The sequence below is a fragment of the Dendropsophus ebraccatus genome, chromosome 7 (genome assembly GCF_027789765.1).
Source record: "Dendropsophus ebraccatus isolate aDenEbr1 chromosome 7, aDenEbr1.pat, whole genome shotgun sequence".
In the NCBI taxonomy this organism is placed as follows: domain Eukaryota; kingdom Metazoa; phylum Chordata; class Amphibia; order Anura; family Hylidae; genus Dendropsophus; species Dendropsophus ebraccatus.
Genome location: NC_091460.1, coordinates 57,932,257 through 57,950,002, shown reverse-complemented (window position 1 = coordinate 57,950,002; position 17,746 = coordinate 57,932,257). Strand labels below are relative to the sequence as shown.

At 42.6% G+C, this 17,746-nt stretch overlaps 1 protein-coding gene across 3 annotated transcripts in view; it reads left to right on the top strand.

The window, feature by feature from the left end:
• The window catches only part of GUF1 (GTP binding elongation factor GUF1), a 48,573-nt gene that overhangs the window by 24,979 nt on the left and 5,848 nt on the right, over positions 1-17,746 (top strand). For all 3 annotated transcript variants that reach the window (XM_069976518.1, XM_069976517.1, XM_069976519.1), the window contains 11 exons: positions 5,221-5,369; positions 6,417-6,497; positions 7,827-7,904; positions 8,933-9,016; positions 11,024-11,088; positions 11,231-11,434; positions 12,997-13,136; positions 14,065-14,188; positions 14,453-14,585; positions 14,777-14,920; positions 17,085-17,218. In XM_069976518.1, the coding sequence (XP_069832619.1) occupies positions 5,221-5,369; positions 6,417-6,497; positions 7,827-7,904; positions 8,933-9,016; positions 11,024-11,088; positions 11,231-11,434; positions 12,997-13,136; positions 14,065-14,188; positions 14,453-14,585; positions 14,777-14,920; positions 17,085-17,218 (1,336 nt within the window). The remainder of the gene's footprint in view (positions 1-5,220; positions 5,370-6,416; positions 6,498-7,826; positions 7,905-8,932; positions 9,017-11,023; positions 11,089-11,230; positions 11,435-12,996; positions 13,137-14,064; positions 14,189-14,452; positions 14,586-14,776; positions 14,921-17,084; positions 17,219-17,746) is intronic.

Below are 17,746 nucleotides of genomic sequence, written 5' to 3'. Positions count from 1 at the left end.
AAACTAGGCGCAAGTGGGAGGGCCACCCCTTTACCCGCATTTCTGTTGGCATCAGAACTGGTGGACATCTGGAGGCATAGGTACCCTGAAGGCAGGGAATACACACATTTTTCATTGGCGCACCAATCTTGGTCCCGTATTGATTACACAGGTCAACAGCATTTTTGGGGCCAAAGATATTTCAACGAATTTAGGGTAACTTTGGGGTGCTGATTCTGAATATGTCATCAGTTTTGCCAGATTGGCTCAAGTTTTTGAGAATTTTCGTGAAATGTGTAAAAAAAAAAAAAGACGTAATTTGCTACACGCGCATTAACTTTATTGCTATTGTCATGAATACAATAAATTTTACAAAGTAAATGTTGATTTTAGTTTATTTTAACTAGTTTTAGAAAGTAATCTTCAAAAATGAACAAGACATGAAAAAAAACTTGAGCCAATCTGGCAAAACTGATAGCATATTCAGAATCAGCACCCCAAAAATACCCCAAAATCATTAAAATATTTTGGACACCAGTAAATTTTTTTTTTGTTGTTGACCTGTGTTATATTTTGCTGTCCAAACCCCTCCTATCCCGAGTCACTTATGTTGACATAGGTGACCTACTGATTTCGGACCACTCCCCAGTGCTTGTGGACATACGTCCAGCCCATGTTCGGGGCACTGATTTCCTTTGGCGCTTTCTGACTCAGCTGGCAACGGATGACTCCTTTCTGGAGCTGTTAAGGGGCTGGTGGCTTTAATATCACGCCAACAACTCAGAACATGTGCACAATCCGCAGCTGTATTGGAGTGCGGCAAAGGCGGTGTTGAGGGGACAAATAATTTCCTACAAAGCTAAAAAGAAAAAAGAAATTGCGACCCAACTAGAACTTAAAAGCACAGCCCTACGTATGGCCTATACTAACTTCCAATCTTCTCCTTCAGACACCTCCAGACAATTATGGCAGACAGTGAGGAGAGAGTATGAATACTGTCTGGAGACAAGGGAATCATTGTATTTATCCTGCCAAGAAGCAAGATTATTTCGCTTTGGCAACAAGTCAGGCAAGCTTTTGGCCAATTTGGCCAGGGGCAAGCAACCCATGTCCATTATCACACACTTGCGTAACCCCTCGGGATCCCTAGTCTCCCAACCGGCTCAAATTAACGACTTATTGAGGGATTTCTATGCTCAATTGTATTCTAAGGGTGCGGGAGGAGGAGGTCCAGATCCTTTTCCTTGGGACGAAATAGGCTTACCCAGTTTAACGTCAGAGGATAGAGATATGTTGAACTCCCCCTTCACTGAAGCGGAAGTCAAGGCGGCCATTAAAAAACTACCAAACAATAAGGCCCCCGGCCCGGATGGGTATACGGGGGAATTCTTTAAGGCACTCCTTGACCAAATTACACCCAGCCTTACAACATTATATAACGGCTATCTAGCGGGTGAGAGTATTCCAGAGGAAGTTAACACAGCCTACATCAAGGTGCTCCCGAAACCAGGGAAGGATCTTAAATGTCCGACAGCATACCGCCCGATCTCCCTGATCAATGTTGACTTAAAGCTAGTGTCAAAATTTTTGGGGGACAGACTTGCTACTCTTTTACCGTACCTAATCACTCCGTCCCAGGTTGGCTTTGTTCAGGGGAGGTCGGCGGTTGCTAATATAAGGAAGGTTCTGGCTGTGCTGGATAATATAGGGAATAAACCGGCCTCCCACCCCTCCCCAGCCCTCCTCACATTGGATGCCGAAAAAGCGCTTGACAGTGTGGGCTGGGGATGGCTGGGAACGGTATTGGATCGCATGGGCTTCACGGGGACATTTAGGACATTCTTGAGGGGCTTATACTCTGAACCCCAGGCCAGGGTACATACTTTAGGGTTTTTATCTACACCTTTCCCTTTACAGAGGGGTACACGTCAAGGGTGCCCTTTGTCGCCCTTGCTGTTCAATATATCATTGGAACCTTTCCTCCGGTGGGTAGAGAATAGTAGGGTCCAAGACATCAGGGTGGGCCGAGTAACTACTAAATTAACAGCATTTGCTGATGATCTGATGCTGTTCCTGGCCTCTCCAGTGAATGACTTGCCGATCTTCTATGATATGCTAAACCAGTTTGGCAGTTACTCGGGGTTTAAGGTGAACTTGTCCAAAAGTGAGTTGCTGGACCTTTCGGCCTCGCAATCCCTACGCTCCCAATTACCTCATGATACACCGATAAAAGTCACCTCCAAACCAATCAAATACCTAGGCATACATATCGGCCGTACCCCAGAAACACTTTACCATCTAAATTACCCCCCACTGATTCACAAAATCCTTTCTGAGTTGAGACGTTGGGAACAACTGCCACTATCATTTCTGGGCAAATGCCACCTGATACGTATGTTCAGTTTCTCGAAATTATTATATCCGCTCCAAACCATCCCACTGCTGTTACGCCACCAGGATGTAGCCAGGGTGCAGTCCGCCTTCTCCAGGTATATATGATCTGGAAAAAGACCTAGAATAGCAATGGCCAAGCTCCAATTACCCCGGGAAAAGGGGGGAATAAATTTTCCTGACCTAAGAAGATACAATGTAGCGTGTCTTCTAAGACAGTGATTTTCAACCAGTGTGCCGTGGCACACTAGTGTGCTGCGACACATGGTCGGGTGTGCCGCAGGGAAAGTTCCCCAAACTATGGTGCCCCTGTGAAACAGGAGAAAACAATGGGGGAGAGAAACCTGGGGATGGGGGAGAAACAGAGGAGAGAAGTTTGGTGGAGAGAAGTTTGGTGGAGAGAAGTTTGGTGGAGAGAAGTTTGGTGGAGAGAAGTTTGGTGGAGAGAAGTTTGGTGGAGAGAAGTTTGGTGGAGAGAAGTTTGGTGGAGAGAAGTTTGGTGGAGAGAAGTTTGGTGGAGAGAAGTTTGGTGGAGAGAAGTTTGGTGGAGAGAAGTTTGGTGGAGAGAAGTTTGGTGGAGAGAAGCACAGGAGAGAAGTAGGGGGGAGAAGTATGGTGGAGAGAAGCACAGGAGAGAAGTAGGGGGGAGAAGTATGGTGGAGAGAAGCACAGGGGAGAGAAGCAGGGGGGAGAAGTATGGTGGAGAGAAGCACAGGGGGGAGAAGCAGGGGGGAGAAGTATGGTGGAGAGAAGCACAGGGGGGAGAAGAAAACAGGCCCATGTTTCACACTGAGTTAGTATAAATACATTTAGAATCTATATTATTAACTATATGTATAATATGTACTGTTTTAGTGTCATTTTGTGCCATTTTGGTTGGTGGTGTGCCCCGGGATTTTTTAAGTATAAAAAGTGTGCCGCGGCTCAAAAAAGGTTGAAAATCACTGTTCTAAGACACTGTATAGATTGGATCCAGGGGTCAAACTTTTATTCCAACTGGGCTCTGGAGGCGGGATGGGCATCTCCTTGGTCGTTGTCGGCCTTACTTCATACTAAATATGCCGCCCTACCCCAAGAGGTCAAGCGTAACTTGTTTTTAAAAGATACTATAGCAACATGGAAAATAGTGCGGAAATTATACGGCCTACCCCAATTACTTTCCAGGTATCTTTCTCCATGGGGTCACCCAGAATTCCCTCAGGGGAGAAACAACCCGATGTTCCAAAAGTGGAGAGATGCTGGGATTACTAACGTACAGCAGCTGTTTCACCACCAGGGGGGCAGACTTCTCACTTTCCCGGAGTTCTGTGGGAGGTTTTCGTTGCCTCCATCTCAGTTCTTAGCCTATTCTCAGTTGCTGGGGTTTTTGACCTTGCGGCTGAAAAATCTAGCACCTTTAACCAGACTGACTGAGATGGACGCCATGATTACTGTTCCGCCTTCGAACTCATCTCTGTCATATTTATACCATAAATTAGGAGACAGATCTAATGACTCATTGAGTGAAAGCATGTTCAATAAATGGGCCACTATATTTGATGATATTGATCTACCCAAAAATTTTTTTATCGGGCTGGGCCACTGTACGCCGGGCGATACCCAGTGAAAGGTGGAGAGAATCGCAATATAGGCTCATGCATAGAGCCATCTATGGTTTCAATATTCCTCCTAATCCCTTAGCCCCAGACAGGCTTCTGGCCTGCCCTAAATGCCATCAGCCGAAAACGGACCTAACTCATGGCATATGGTCTTGCCCCCATACTTGTAATTTTGGTCCCAACTGGTGAAGTTAATACGGGCCAAATGGAAATTGGAGCTACCTATGTTGCCACAGCTTCTTCTCTTCCATTCGGCTCCGGACTCTATGCGTATTCCATTGGCCCTCCACGCACTCCTGCTGGTGGCCAAAAGGTGTATATTGAGAGCATGGCTTCAGCCAGTCATGCCTTCCATGGCAGAGGTCCTCTCACAGATGAAACACTTTTTGTTTCTGGACAGGGTGGAGTGTGAAACCCTTAAGGAGAAGAGCACGGTAAAATTTTTTAAGAAATGGAGACGTTTTATCGAGCTCTTTTATACAGATGGGGAAATTAAGGATCTGATGAGGGTGTTTAGGGGGACCAAATGGTACCTGACTTCTGATATTGCTGGAACATTAGGTCGTTTGAAAATGTAGTAGTCTGCTACCCGATTGTGCGCAATACCTACCGTAAAACATTTTTTTTTGTCTTTTTGTTTTAGGTACCTGCATCTGTGGAAGGGGGGGTGGGAGGAGTTCGGGGGGGGTGGGGGGAGTTCGGGGGGGCGGGGTTATTTTGTTTTCAGGAAGCATAGTTGGAACATATGACTATAGTGCCTTATATTTTGTAAGCTGAATACGGTGTCCTTACTCACTACCATACTGATTTATGTAGGGCATCTATGAGTGTGGTTACATGTGGTTCTTTTCTGTACGGACACGAAATGTGAAGTGTCCTCTTTCTTGTAGTGTGATTTACTATATGTGGAAAAATAATAAAACAGTTTGAAAAATAAAAGAGTGAGAAGGTTATAGGAGTTGCCTGGACAGGGAGTAATTTTGATATGTTGTTGGGGCTGCAGGAAACAAAGAAACATACTTGCCTGCCTTGCTTCTCTGCTGCTGATGTTTCTTGAGTGCCCTCTCCAGCTACGGTCCCATTCTTTGTAGTTCTTGACACTTTCCACTTTAGGAAAAAGTTATGTACAATTATATGGGTGAAAACCATATGAAATATTTTAAGGACCACATTTTCATAGTTTAGTCTTTATGTACATTTTTTATAGATTGGCATTATACCGCACTGTTTATCCTCTTTCCCCTTCCCATAGGGCGTATTCCCAAAGCCGCCTCCAATAAGCAAGTTCTGGATAAGCTACAAGTGGAGCGAGAGAGGGGAATTACAGTGAAAGCTCAGACTGCTTCTCTATTTTATACTTTTGAGGGGAAGAAGTATCTCCTTAACCTGATCGACACGCCGGTGAGTTTTCTGTGAAGCTTTGTTCCTATAATTTACAGCATGTCTGTGGTCTTGTGGATGCGCAGATGCAGGATGAGTTATATGGAATCCACCAGCTGCTCACATTTTATATACAAGCTTGATTTCAGAGAACTCCTGGGAAATAAAGGCTGGTGCTAAGATATACACATATAGATATAGATCACGCTGCTGCAGATGCCCAGAAGTGCTCCCCAGTTACTTACATTATTAGACAACTATTTTAGTCTTTTAAAGTGAGGCCCTGGGTAGCAGCAACTATTAGAATTAAAGGGGTTTTCTATGATTAGCAAAAAAAAAGCACAGCTACTGTACATTCTTGCAAAAACAGTACCACCCCTGTCCTCAGATTGTGTGCGGTATTACAATTCGGCTCCATTCACTTCAGTATACCACACCTAAACTGAGGTCGAGTGGCGCTGTTCCTAGAAGAAAGTGGCCATGTTTTTGTAAGCCTAGATAACCCTTTTAAAGGGAATTTCTGGGACTTCTTCATTGATCCTCAGAATAGGTCAGTAATATCTGAACTGTGTAGGTCTGACACCCAGCCTGACATCAATATACTGTTTGCTAGTGACATGGTGCCATCATATGCAGTAAAAGATGCTGAAAGTAGACAGATTTGCTCATTGTGTAGTGGTTATGGTTTGTTACTGCAGCTTAAGTACATGGGAGCTGGACTGCAATAAACACTTTACAAAGTATGCAGTTGTCTGCTTCTGGCTGCCATAGTGGTCATTTGGATGTATCACAAGGACAGCTTAAACCCACAAGTACAGGAGCCATTGGTATAGTTTCTCTCTCTCTCTCAGCTCATTGAGGACCTTAAATTTCCTACAGTTGCCCACTGTGTGTAAGTGTCATAGTTGGGGGATTGTCTTACCAAAATCATGAATGTTAAGCTCAGTTATACTGGAGACGTATTTAGTGCTATGTCTTTATTATTAAGACTGTAGCTTGTGTTAGTCAATCCATATTGATCAAAACGTCATCTCTATTGAGTATTTTTATACATTTTGTCCTTTCTAGGGTCATGTTGACTTTAGCTATGAGGTTTCAAGGTCCCTTTCTGCTTGTCAAGGTGTATTATTGGTGGTCGATGCAAATGAGGTAAATTTATTTTTCTTACACTGATATTATAAATTGATGCTATATGTAAATGCAGTGCCTGTAGTATCCAGGGGGTATGCTCAAAGTATATGACTGTAACATGAATGCACCCCATGACATTCAGGGGTTAATTTTCTAATGTACAGTTCCATATTACAGACTAATTGACACTCGATTGTGTCCTGCTGTATGGTGTTATTTTTTCGAAGCAACAAGTACTTACACTCAAGTAATGGTTCAGATAAATCTCTCCCTATACCCAAACAGGAAAAGGTCAAAGACAGCAGGAGAGGGAGAAAGCTGGGGACCCAGGTGACTCAGGGTTCAGGCAGCATAAAAGTGATGACAGCTTTGTACTACACTGTGTGGTTTAGCATGTCATGATTTTTTAAAATCTTTTTATGAATCCACACCTAACTATCTCACGTCTTTGTTCCTGTCACACATCCATATTTGCTAAGCATCCATGATGGGGTCATGATCCATGCTGCAAAAAAACCTGCCAATCCATAATATGGGTCGTATATGGTGCTAACTGTACTCCTAAATGGAACAATTTACCAAATGAAAAATTATTACCGCTAACAGTACACATAAATAGTTCTGATATACTTTATACAGTATGGTACATGAACACATACACATTACCCAGGCATACTGTATATTTACATACTTACCTTTTCTTTGGGCCACTGTAGTCTGACCATCATGCAAGCAGTCTAGGATAGAAGTAGATATTTAGAGGATCCATAACCTTTACATAAGGGCAGCTAGACAGGTGAGCAGAAGAAAGGAACCCATGATATACTCTTCTACCCTTGTCTACAGATCCCTTCTTCTCCTGTACATCCAGATCTATGACCTCTATCCAGTTACAACTCCCCAGCTGTTGTAACTTATTGTAGGGTTCCTCCTCCATCTTTATCAAACACTAGGCCCAAGGGAAAACAATTAGGAGGTGCATGTCTGATGTTGGTTTGGACAATAGGAGTACCTGACTGCCCCGATTGACTGATAAATGGGAACAGAACTCCACAGTATAATGCCGCTTTATAATTAACAGGAAATAAAGGATACAGTTCTATGTTATTGTACTATAGAAGATGAAATAGCAGTAAATGATGACATGACTTGTCCGGACTTCTCCCCCCCCATTGATATTCCACCACAGTGATGCCATGAAATGTAAAGCTCCTTTTCAATAATTACTGAATGACAGGAGTTTTAATCCCTGGAGGGCGAGTCATTTACTGGATCACCAGGTTTGATGCTGTAATGCATTTAGATCTTTCAATATTAGTGTTTGTAATTTTTTTTTCTCCCCTCTAGGGCATTCAGGCACAGACTGTGGCAAACTTCTTCCTGGCCTTTGAAGCTCAGCTTTCGGTTATTCCTGTAATAAACAAGGTAAAGAGCTTACAGAGCCGAGCACGCCATCACACTTCTTCAATCCCACAGCAGATAAAGCAGTATAGGATGCTGGCTCTCCTGCTGTTCCAAGTAAAGATAACTCAATGAGCTAGCTGTGCATTAAATGAAGCCATCAGCCAGTTAAGTAGGATTCAGCCTGCTTGTCTTTTTTCCCTGTTTTAAGTCCTGGTAACAAGTTGGACACAGTTAAAGTGTACATCCTGTCATCCTTAAGCCTTTCAGTGTGTTTTTCAAGTATCTGCTGTCTGCCATAGCTTCAGCCACTTTCTAGGTTGCACATTACATATACTTAATACATTCCCCTAGGTGCATTAATACTCCACAGTTCCAGGGCCAGATTAAAGAGATGGCATCTAGGGCATGTGCCGTGGGGCCTCCGCCAGCTTGAACCCGGAAGCAGGGTTCTGAGTTCAGGCTGGTGGATCTATAGCGATCCACAGAGGCCCCCCCCCCCCCTTATGCACGAGAGATGTGTTTGTGCTATCCAGAGCTGAATAATGCTGAGTGCGATCTCCTCCACTCCGCCCCTCTCCTCGGATCTCCCCCTTCCGCGAATGGGACATGATCGTGCCTGCTGGAGGACCAGTCCCCGCACTGACAGGCTGGAGAAGGGAACCAGAAGATGGAGGGACTTCCGTGTCCGGAGAAGAGCAGGGGGACATTTAGTATGTGGGTACAGCTAAAGCTGTTGCACCATGGGCAGTAAATACAGGAGCAGGAACTCTTGCCTGTAACAGCAGTATAGCAGATGTCCTTGCTCCTGTACACTGTTGTATGCCTTATCACTCAATTATGCGAATGTACAGTAGACCATTTTAAAATGGTTATTTTTAACATGGTCAACCACCATGTTTTTTTGTCTGTTGTATAATGGAAAGTTGGAAAACAGACCCACAATTGCGTCCATTTTTGTATCCATCCCCCCCCCCATAAAATGGAAACGTTAAACTGACTGCAAAAATGTAGTGTTAACCTACCCAAAATTGCACTATTTTTACTTTTAGATTGACTTGAAGAATGCAGACCCGGAGAGAGTGGAGAAACAAATCGAAAAGATGTTTGACATTCCCACAAGTGACTGCATCAGGGTGGGTATGCTTTATACCTATATGACACAGCCATACACACCTTGTCTCCTTTAAGTGCCTGGTACAGAGTCCCTGCAGAGAATTGGGCTACATAAGGGGATTTGATTTGAAGTGCACAAGGTGAAATGAAAAGGAAAACTGGTGTTAAGAGGGATTTCAAGATCTCTGCTTGCAGATATTCAATAGAAATGTTTAGTGTTTACATCAAGGATGGTCCCAAGTGGCTGCTCCCCACCTCACCAGCCTTGATTAACCCCTAGACGACCCTAGACGTAGGGTTACATCATGGAAGTCTGTCCCCAGACGACCCATGACGTAACCTTACGTCCTGGGTGTTTTTCCCGCTATGAAGCGCGCTCCGGAGCGGAGCGCGCTTCATAGCAGGTGGGGATTGCAGCCGGGACCTCACCGGTAATGACACGCTGCAGCAATCGCGCTGCCGCGTGTCATTAACCCCTTAAACGCGCGACCGCGGCGTTTAAGTGTTTAAGTGTAAGTGACAGGGGGAGTCCCCTGTCACTTACCGATCGGGACCCCCGCAGTGTGACTGCGGGGGTCCCGATCGTTGAAACGGACTGCCGGAGGTCTCTTACCTGCCTCCGTGCGGTCCGATCGGCGATCTGCTACACTGAGCCTGCACAGGCAGGCTCAATGAGCAGATCGCCGATAACACTGATCAATGCTATGCCTATGGCATAGCATTCATCAGTGTAGAAATCTAAGTATTGTATGTACAAGTCCCCCAAAGGGACTTCAAAAGTGTAAAAAAAAAAAAGTTCAAAACACTAACACACTACCCCAAAACCCCTCCCCCAATAAAAGTCTAAATCACCCCCCTTTCCCATTATATAAATAAAACATATAAAAATGAATAAATAGATAAACATATAATATACCGTAGCGTGCGTAATTGTCCGATCTATTAAAATATAACAAGCGTCATTGCGACCAGTAATTGGCGTACACGAAAAGAGGGGAAAAAGTGCGCAGATTACCGATTTTATGTTACATTATATATTAAAAAAAATCGGTAAAAAGTGATCAAAACGTCCGATCTTCACAAATATGGTATTAATAAAAACAAGAGATCATGGCGGAAAAAATGACACCCCATACAGCCCCGTAGGTGAAAAAATTAAACCGTTATAAGCGTCACAATAGGCCCATTTTATTAATATTTAATTGCCAAAAAAAGGATTTCATAAAAAAAAATATATATAACATTAGAGAATCTGTGTAACCTGCATATGGTTGTGTTCGGACTGACCTATAGAATAATGGTATCATGTCGCTGTTACCATATAGTGCATTACGTAGACACAGGAACCCCCCAAACGTTACCATATTGCATTCTTTCTTACGATTTCACCTATTTATATCTTCATAAATAATATATTTGGAATTCCATCATATATGTTATGGTAAAATGAATGACGCCATTACACAGTACAACTATTCCTGTAAAAAACAAGCACTTACATGGCTTGTAGATAGAAAACTGAGAGTGCTAGAGCTCTTAGAAGGGGAGGAGGGAAAAACGAAAGCACTAAGATCAAAATTTGCGCGGTCCACTGGGTCATTTTGGGCCTGGTCCTCAAAGGGTTAATAGATCCTACCTGTTTAGATATAGGGAGAGATCTACCATTCAATGCCAATGAGGCAGGCAGAAGCCACCAGGGACTGCTCCAGTGGTTCAGGCTGGTTCAAACATGGTGAATAATTCCTTTTATTTATGCTTTTTTTGGAAAGCATTTGCCAATTTTTATGTATAAAAAATCTTAGACCTGTCTGTGGCTGACAAAACATGCGTCAGAATCAGAATGGCTTCAGGATAGGGATTTGGTTGCTTGTTACTTTTTTCTAGTTATTTTTGAAACATCTAGCTGTCATACTTCAAAGCCGCCCTGAAGATTTACATGCATACTTGATAGCGGCACGCTGCATTTTCTGTGATATGTTGGTAATTGGTTCTGGATTTAGAAATAGCAATTCGTCTTTTATTAATAGATCTCAGCAAAGTTTGGAACAAATGTGGAGAGAGTACTTCAGGAAGTTGTCCGAAGGATTCCACCGTAAGTATGGACTTCTATTTTTATAGATACTACCCTGAATGGCGCTTATCTTCAGGATAAGCATCAATATCTGATCGATGAGGATTCAACATAAAGACATGGCTGGGCTCCTTTAACAGGTCGTCTTATGTTTGTGTTTTAGACCTACTATAGAAAAGGGCAGTCCCCTAAAAGCCCTGCTGTTTGACTCAACGTTTGACCACTACCGGGGTGTGATAGCCAGTATTGCCCTGTTTGGAGGGGAAGTGTGTAAAGGCAATAAAATAGTGTCCGCCCACTCTGGCAAATGTTATGAAGTCAATGAGGTTGGCATACTGACCCCTGATGAAGTACCAGCGGAAAAATTGTAAGTTTTACCATTTTTTTTTTATTATTCAAATACCTATTGGGCTTTTACAGGGGTCCGGCATAAAATTCTTTCTTCATAATGAACATTTTCCAGTGTTCTTATTAGCTTAGTTGTGAATCTTTGTACCTGTTCCTTCTCTGGTTGCCCTTTTGTCATTGTCCAGGCGATGCTGCCCCAGTGCATTGTGTACCACCTTGTGTACGAAATGTAATATGAAAACTTTATTACGTTTTCAGATTTGACAAATTTTACTTGAATGCCACTAGATGGCGCTCCAATGCCCTTTATTCCCATAGTGACGCTACTTTCATTGATGCTTGGAGAACACAGCTATTTCGGTTATGTCTAAATCTAAGTTAAAATGGTGAACTACAGTGACCGCGGATTTTGTATGCTATGTCCAGCGTTGCTGCCGGAGCGCAAAGTGCAGTGTTATAAGGAAATTCTGTTCCCAGCAAATAAAGCTTAAAGGAGAAGTCCAGCAAACATTTTTATTAAAGTATTGCATTGCCCCCCAAAGTTTAACAAATTACCAATATAAACTTATTACGGGAAATGCACATAAAGTGCTTTTTTCCCCTGCACTTCTCCTACTGCATCAAGGCTTCACTTCCTGGATAAAATGGTGATGCTCCGTGTCGGCTGTGTCCCCCTCCTGGTCTTCCCGCTGCAGCTCTCCCCCAGCTCGGGGGACACCTCCGCTAAAGTGCTGGACTTCTCCTTTTCACCGGACTTTGGGGATCAATACAATAATTTAATAAAAATTTTTGCGGGACTTCTCCTTTAATCATAATGTGATGAGAAGAACGGGGGAAATCGGGAAGCATGTGGCAGCCACATGTCGGTACCAATGTAAGAGCCGCCCTTATAAGAACTGTCTTGTCATAAGCTACCCACCTGTGTGACCATCATAAGAGCAGGGAAGTGTTTCAGCTTCTTGAAGAACATAGATTTCTATTCAGTCACAGTAAACAGAATATTTGAAAACTGAGGGAAATTAAAAGGATATTAAAAAAAACCCAAACAGTTCGCTCAGCAATAGTACCCATCCCTGTTTAAAGCTCTGATATATGCACCAGAGACTAAAGTCCTGCTGTTAGTGTCAAAACATTTTTTTGCAGGGGGAAACTTTAGGCAGCCAGGCATTTCTCCTAAGAGGTTCACTTTTCAAGCAGGGGACCCCCTCCTCTATGACGTCTTTCATGTGATAATCCTTTTAAAGTGTACCTGTACTTTCAAATTTAATAAACCTGTCTGGTTTTGTAAGATTAACCCTTTAGAGTGGTGACTTTAATGCTCTCATTGCTGTTATCAGTTGCAGCATAGAGATGGAATTTCCCTAACAGGCAGTGAATAACAGTTTGCAGCACAGTGAGAGGACACCTAGTGGCGAACACTTTTCTTTCTGTGGGGTAAGGGTATGTGCACATGGCCAAAAACCACATGGTTTTGAAGTGGAAAAATTGCACAAATTTTCTCACCTTTCCTGCTTCTATGGTCTGTAGAACACTGACATAATGTGCACTAGATGTGGTCTACATATATATATTGTTTCATAGGCTTGCTGGGCAAGTAGGATACCTGGTCGCTGGAATGAAAGATGTACAGGAAGCACAGATAGGAGACACCCTACATTTACTGAAGCAACCTGTGGAGCCTCTGCCTGGGTTTAAACCTGCAAAGCCCATGGTGTTTGCAGGTGAGTTGAATGTATTTGTGGATCCCACCTATTTTGATCCCTTACTAGTATTTATCAGCATTTAAACCGTGCAAAAATCCAGCGCTAAGAATGCAGCATTATCATTCTGTGTTCACAGCTCTTTAGATCATCCAAGGATCCCATAGGAGTTAGCGGCAGTCGTACTACTTGAAGGGACAGCAGCAGATCATTGCTATCCAAGTTGTTTGTCTTTCAACATGTTGAAAGACAACGATCAGTCCACATTGTACATGTCCTGTGATCATTGCTGTTTATTACACAAAGCGATTATCGGCCATAATGGCTGATAATCAGCCAAATATGGCCGATAATCGCTTTGCGTAATAGGGTTTTAAGGGTAAGTCAACAGATAAAGGGATATCTGACACCTGAATCCACCCTTTACAGGGATTGATACCAGGAGACTTATACAGCCCTCTATGTATATTACAGCAAGGCATCAGCCTTATTAGTTATAGAAATACAGGTAATTCAGGGGTTCCTGAAATATACCATAGCAGCTGAAAGCTTCCTTTTCACCTGTGTATTGAGTTTATTTTGTCTACCGTAGTAGAGGAGTGAGAGGAAACCTGTTTGTTGTGCGGCTGCAGCTATCATGTCATAGACATATAGTTTATTCTACAGGAGCAGAGATGTGAGGAAGGAATCACACTTTACACAAGAACTAGTCTGCTCCCATCCGTGTGACACATTGACAGGGTTTTTGCCACGTTGTCAGGAATTTAGGGAGTGCTGAAGTAATGGGATTGATAACGCCATGCCATGGTGATAAATAATGCATGTAATGTCTCTTCTTGTTTGGTCTTTGAAGTTTGTTTTTCTCGTGGCGCAGTGATGCTCAGTGATACGTCTTTGCATAAGAAAAGCCTAAACAATGAACATTAACAGTTTCTTTGCTTTTTTATAGGAATGTTTCCAGTTGACCAATCTGAGTACAGCAACCTAAAAAGTGCTCTGGAAAAGCTGACCTTGAATGATTCCAGTGTGTCTGTCAGCCGGGATAGTAGTGCGGCACTAGGTGCAGGCTGGAGGTATGAGGGTTATTGACATGTTTTTGGGTTATTTATTAGGTATCAACCTCTAACCTCTCCATACTGTAAATATACAATACACACAGGAAGAAATTCTGAAACTCTCTGTGCTGCACATTGATCATATGGGCACAGTGTTTGTGCCCATATGATTACTTAAAAGGTGGTTATCATGCATTGGCTACACTCTGCAATATATACCTTCCACTTTTGTTTGCAATTTCCCCATGTATGAAGAAATAAGCAGTAATAATGTTTGCACAGGTTGGGCTTTTTAGGCCTGTTACACATGGAGGTTTTTAACCAGAGACTGGAGCAGGAGTACAATGCATCTGTCATAGTGACGTGCCCTACAGTCCCATACAAAGCCGTGCTGTCTTCTCCGAAACTGATCAAGGTAAATCGTACAGTCCTTTTCTATAGAATTTCTTGTGAACATCTCTTGAGACTTGTGTACTATAACCCATAATAACTCACTGCACAATTTACTCTAGTGCTGTAAAACTCTATGCTATCATTTAGATTTATAAGTGGTATATTCCTTTTAGACAATTATTCCCAGTTGACTTCTGTTTTTCTTATATTTAGGAACATGGAGAACAAGAGATTACTATTGTAAATCCATCAGAATTTCCTGACAGATCTGTAGTGAAGGAGTATCTGGAACCTATGATATTGGGCACAATTATTTTACCAGATGAATATCTTGGGAAGATCATGTCTCTGTGCCAGGTCAGTACCCACTGGTATTATAAAGTATAACAAAGCTTCGAGACACAGTTTCTCGTTCAACCTTTTATTATGTAATATCCCAGTAGTATAAAATTGTATAGTCTATTGCACTGAAATAATGTAATACTATACTATATACTGGGATATTACATAATAGAAAGTTGGGGGACTTGTATAAATGAATCACATCACTTATCTTTCCATGTACATAAAAACAAGTACTTCAGAAAGTGAGCTGTAGGATTAAAGGGCATATCCAGCGAAAATCTCTTTCTTTCAGATTAACTGGTGTCAGAAAGTTAAATAGATTTGTAATTTACTTCTATTTAAAAATGTCAAGTCTTCCCATACTTATCAGCTACTATATGTCATGCAGGAAATGTTGTTTTATTTTCATTCAGACACTATGCTCTCTGCTGACATCTCTGGCCGAGACAGGAACTTTCAAGACTAGGAGAAGCTATTGTAGGGATCTTCCCGGGGGATGGTGTGGTTTGACACAGTTCACAGCAGACTTGGCTTTGAAAATAATAGCTTGGCGTTTATTTGCAGCATAAACAGTCCAGTAAACAGAAATACAGCAACAGCATGCTTTTAAAAACAAAACAAAAAGGTCTTGCCCGTCTGGGCGCTTACTAACCAACAGGTTACCTATCTGACACTTCGACCAGCAGTATCGCACGGTATAAATCAGCCCCAACAGTGGCAGTATTCTTTTTCTCCCAGGAAACACAGCATGCAGGCTGTTCACTCCTGGCTGAGAGCAATCCCCTGTAGCTCTGTGGAGCTTTTAACTTGTTGCAGGCTCATCAGGGCACACCTGACTGCAACAACCGAACTGGATCGAGGGGAAGGGAATGGCAGGTCCCACTACCAACCTACCCACCATTCCAGTAAATCCGGCCCGGAAAATGTAAAGAACAACTCAGCAGCATAATACTGCTGAGTAACAGATCTCTCCCGGATTTACCACCTCACCATATGCAGTAGCCTGGGTGAGATGTACCTCCCCTCGAACACTTTCCCAGTGACACTTCTACACTATATATGGGAATCCCCATAGAAAACCTCTCCTGCTCTGGACAGTTCCTGTCTCGGCCAGAGATGTCAGCAGAGAGCATAGTGTCTGAATGAAAATAAAACAACATTTCCTGCATGACATATAGTAGCTGATAAGTATGGGAAGACTTGAAATTTACAAGTCTATTTAACTTTCTGACACCAGTTCATATGAAAGAAAAAGATTTTCGCTGGACAACCCCTTTAACTCTGGTGCAAGGGAAGAGTGAGCCACCAATAAGAATCCATGAATCATTTCTTTTTTATACAATCACAAGTTCACAAGAAGCCACTCGCTTTAATCCGTGCACCACCAGTGAAAAGTCCAGCCGCGTGATAATCAGACACATAGAAACCTAAAGGATCAATTATAAGTCAATGGAATCCCTCAGGGTTTTAATTTTTTATTTTTTTTTTTTTAAGATCTGTCATCTTTAACATGGCTAATACTAAAGGCCCTATTACATGGGGCAATTATGTGCCCAATCAGGTCGATTTTGGTATATTTCGCCCTTCAAGACAATGATTAGTCAATGAGCTGATCATTGGCCAATCATTGTCTTCCAACATGTAGAAAAATCTTAGGCTGCCGACCGCACGTGGCCCACGCCAGTGAAAGTATATTGTAATTTAGAAACATATGCTTACCTCTACACACTCCCTGTTGTCCTCCTGTCTCCTCCAAGCTGACCAGAGATGCCGCTAAAGCTTCTACAACCGTCTTTGAAGTGACAGACCGCTCAGTCAATCACTGCCCTTGGCGCTGTGCCGTCTCGGTCAGTGATTGTCACTTCAGAGACGGGTGCTGAAGCTTCAGTGGCAGCTCTGGTCAGTTGGGAAGAGGAAGAGGACATTGGGGAGTGTAGAGCGGTAAGTATATATGTTTATTATTTACTATATAAAGCAAAGGCTGCATGGACATAGTAATGAATGTCCATGCAGCCCTTGATACACGATTGTCAAGCCACGTAATAGGCTTTGTAAGCAAGCGCAGATCCAGCAGATCGGCACTCACTTTTTCGGCAAATCGGACCATGTAATACTGCCTTTAGCTGTGATACTAAATGGGACCCAGTCCAATCAGCCAGAATCCTTGCTTCCTCAGACAAGAAGGGCAGAGCAGAAGAGCTTCCTCTACATAGATGAACACAGGATCATGATGAAGTATCTGTTCCCTCTGAACGAGGTTGTGGTAGATTTTTATGACAATTTAAAATCCTTATCGTCTGGATACGCCAGGTAAGTGATACAAACTTGTCACACACTCGGTCTAAAATTTCATCATGGTTTATAGCTGGAAGTCATTGTTGTTTTCACTCAAAAGCTAAATCCAGAATTATACTAGTTTCCTTTAACCAGAGAGTAGAGTATTGTGGGAGCCGACTGAGTTGACTGTCTCTGGTGTGGGAATAAGGTGCTGTCCGTTCCCAAGATCAGGCTGCAGCATTCTAAATACAGCTCTTTATTAGAATGGAGAAAATAATAATAAATTAAGATTTGAAAAAAAAAAAAAACCAAAACATTTAAATATACAGTATTCAGGATTTTTATGTAGATTTAGCTGAAGTTCAGGTAAAACTTGAGTTACGTCTTAACGTTTTAAAAACTGCAGTGCTATTCTATACCTTCTTGCTAACAAGTTAATAACATCTGATGTGTACACTCCCTACTGTTTCTATACTGGCATCACTGAGCGTTAAGATCCCATCCGACCTTTATCTCCACTAACATGATTTGTTGCTGGAGACTCAGGAGGCCCCCTTACAC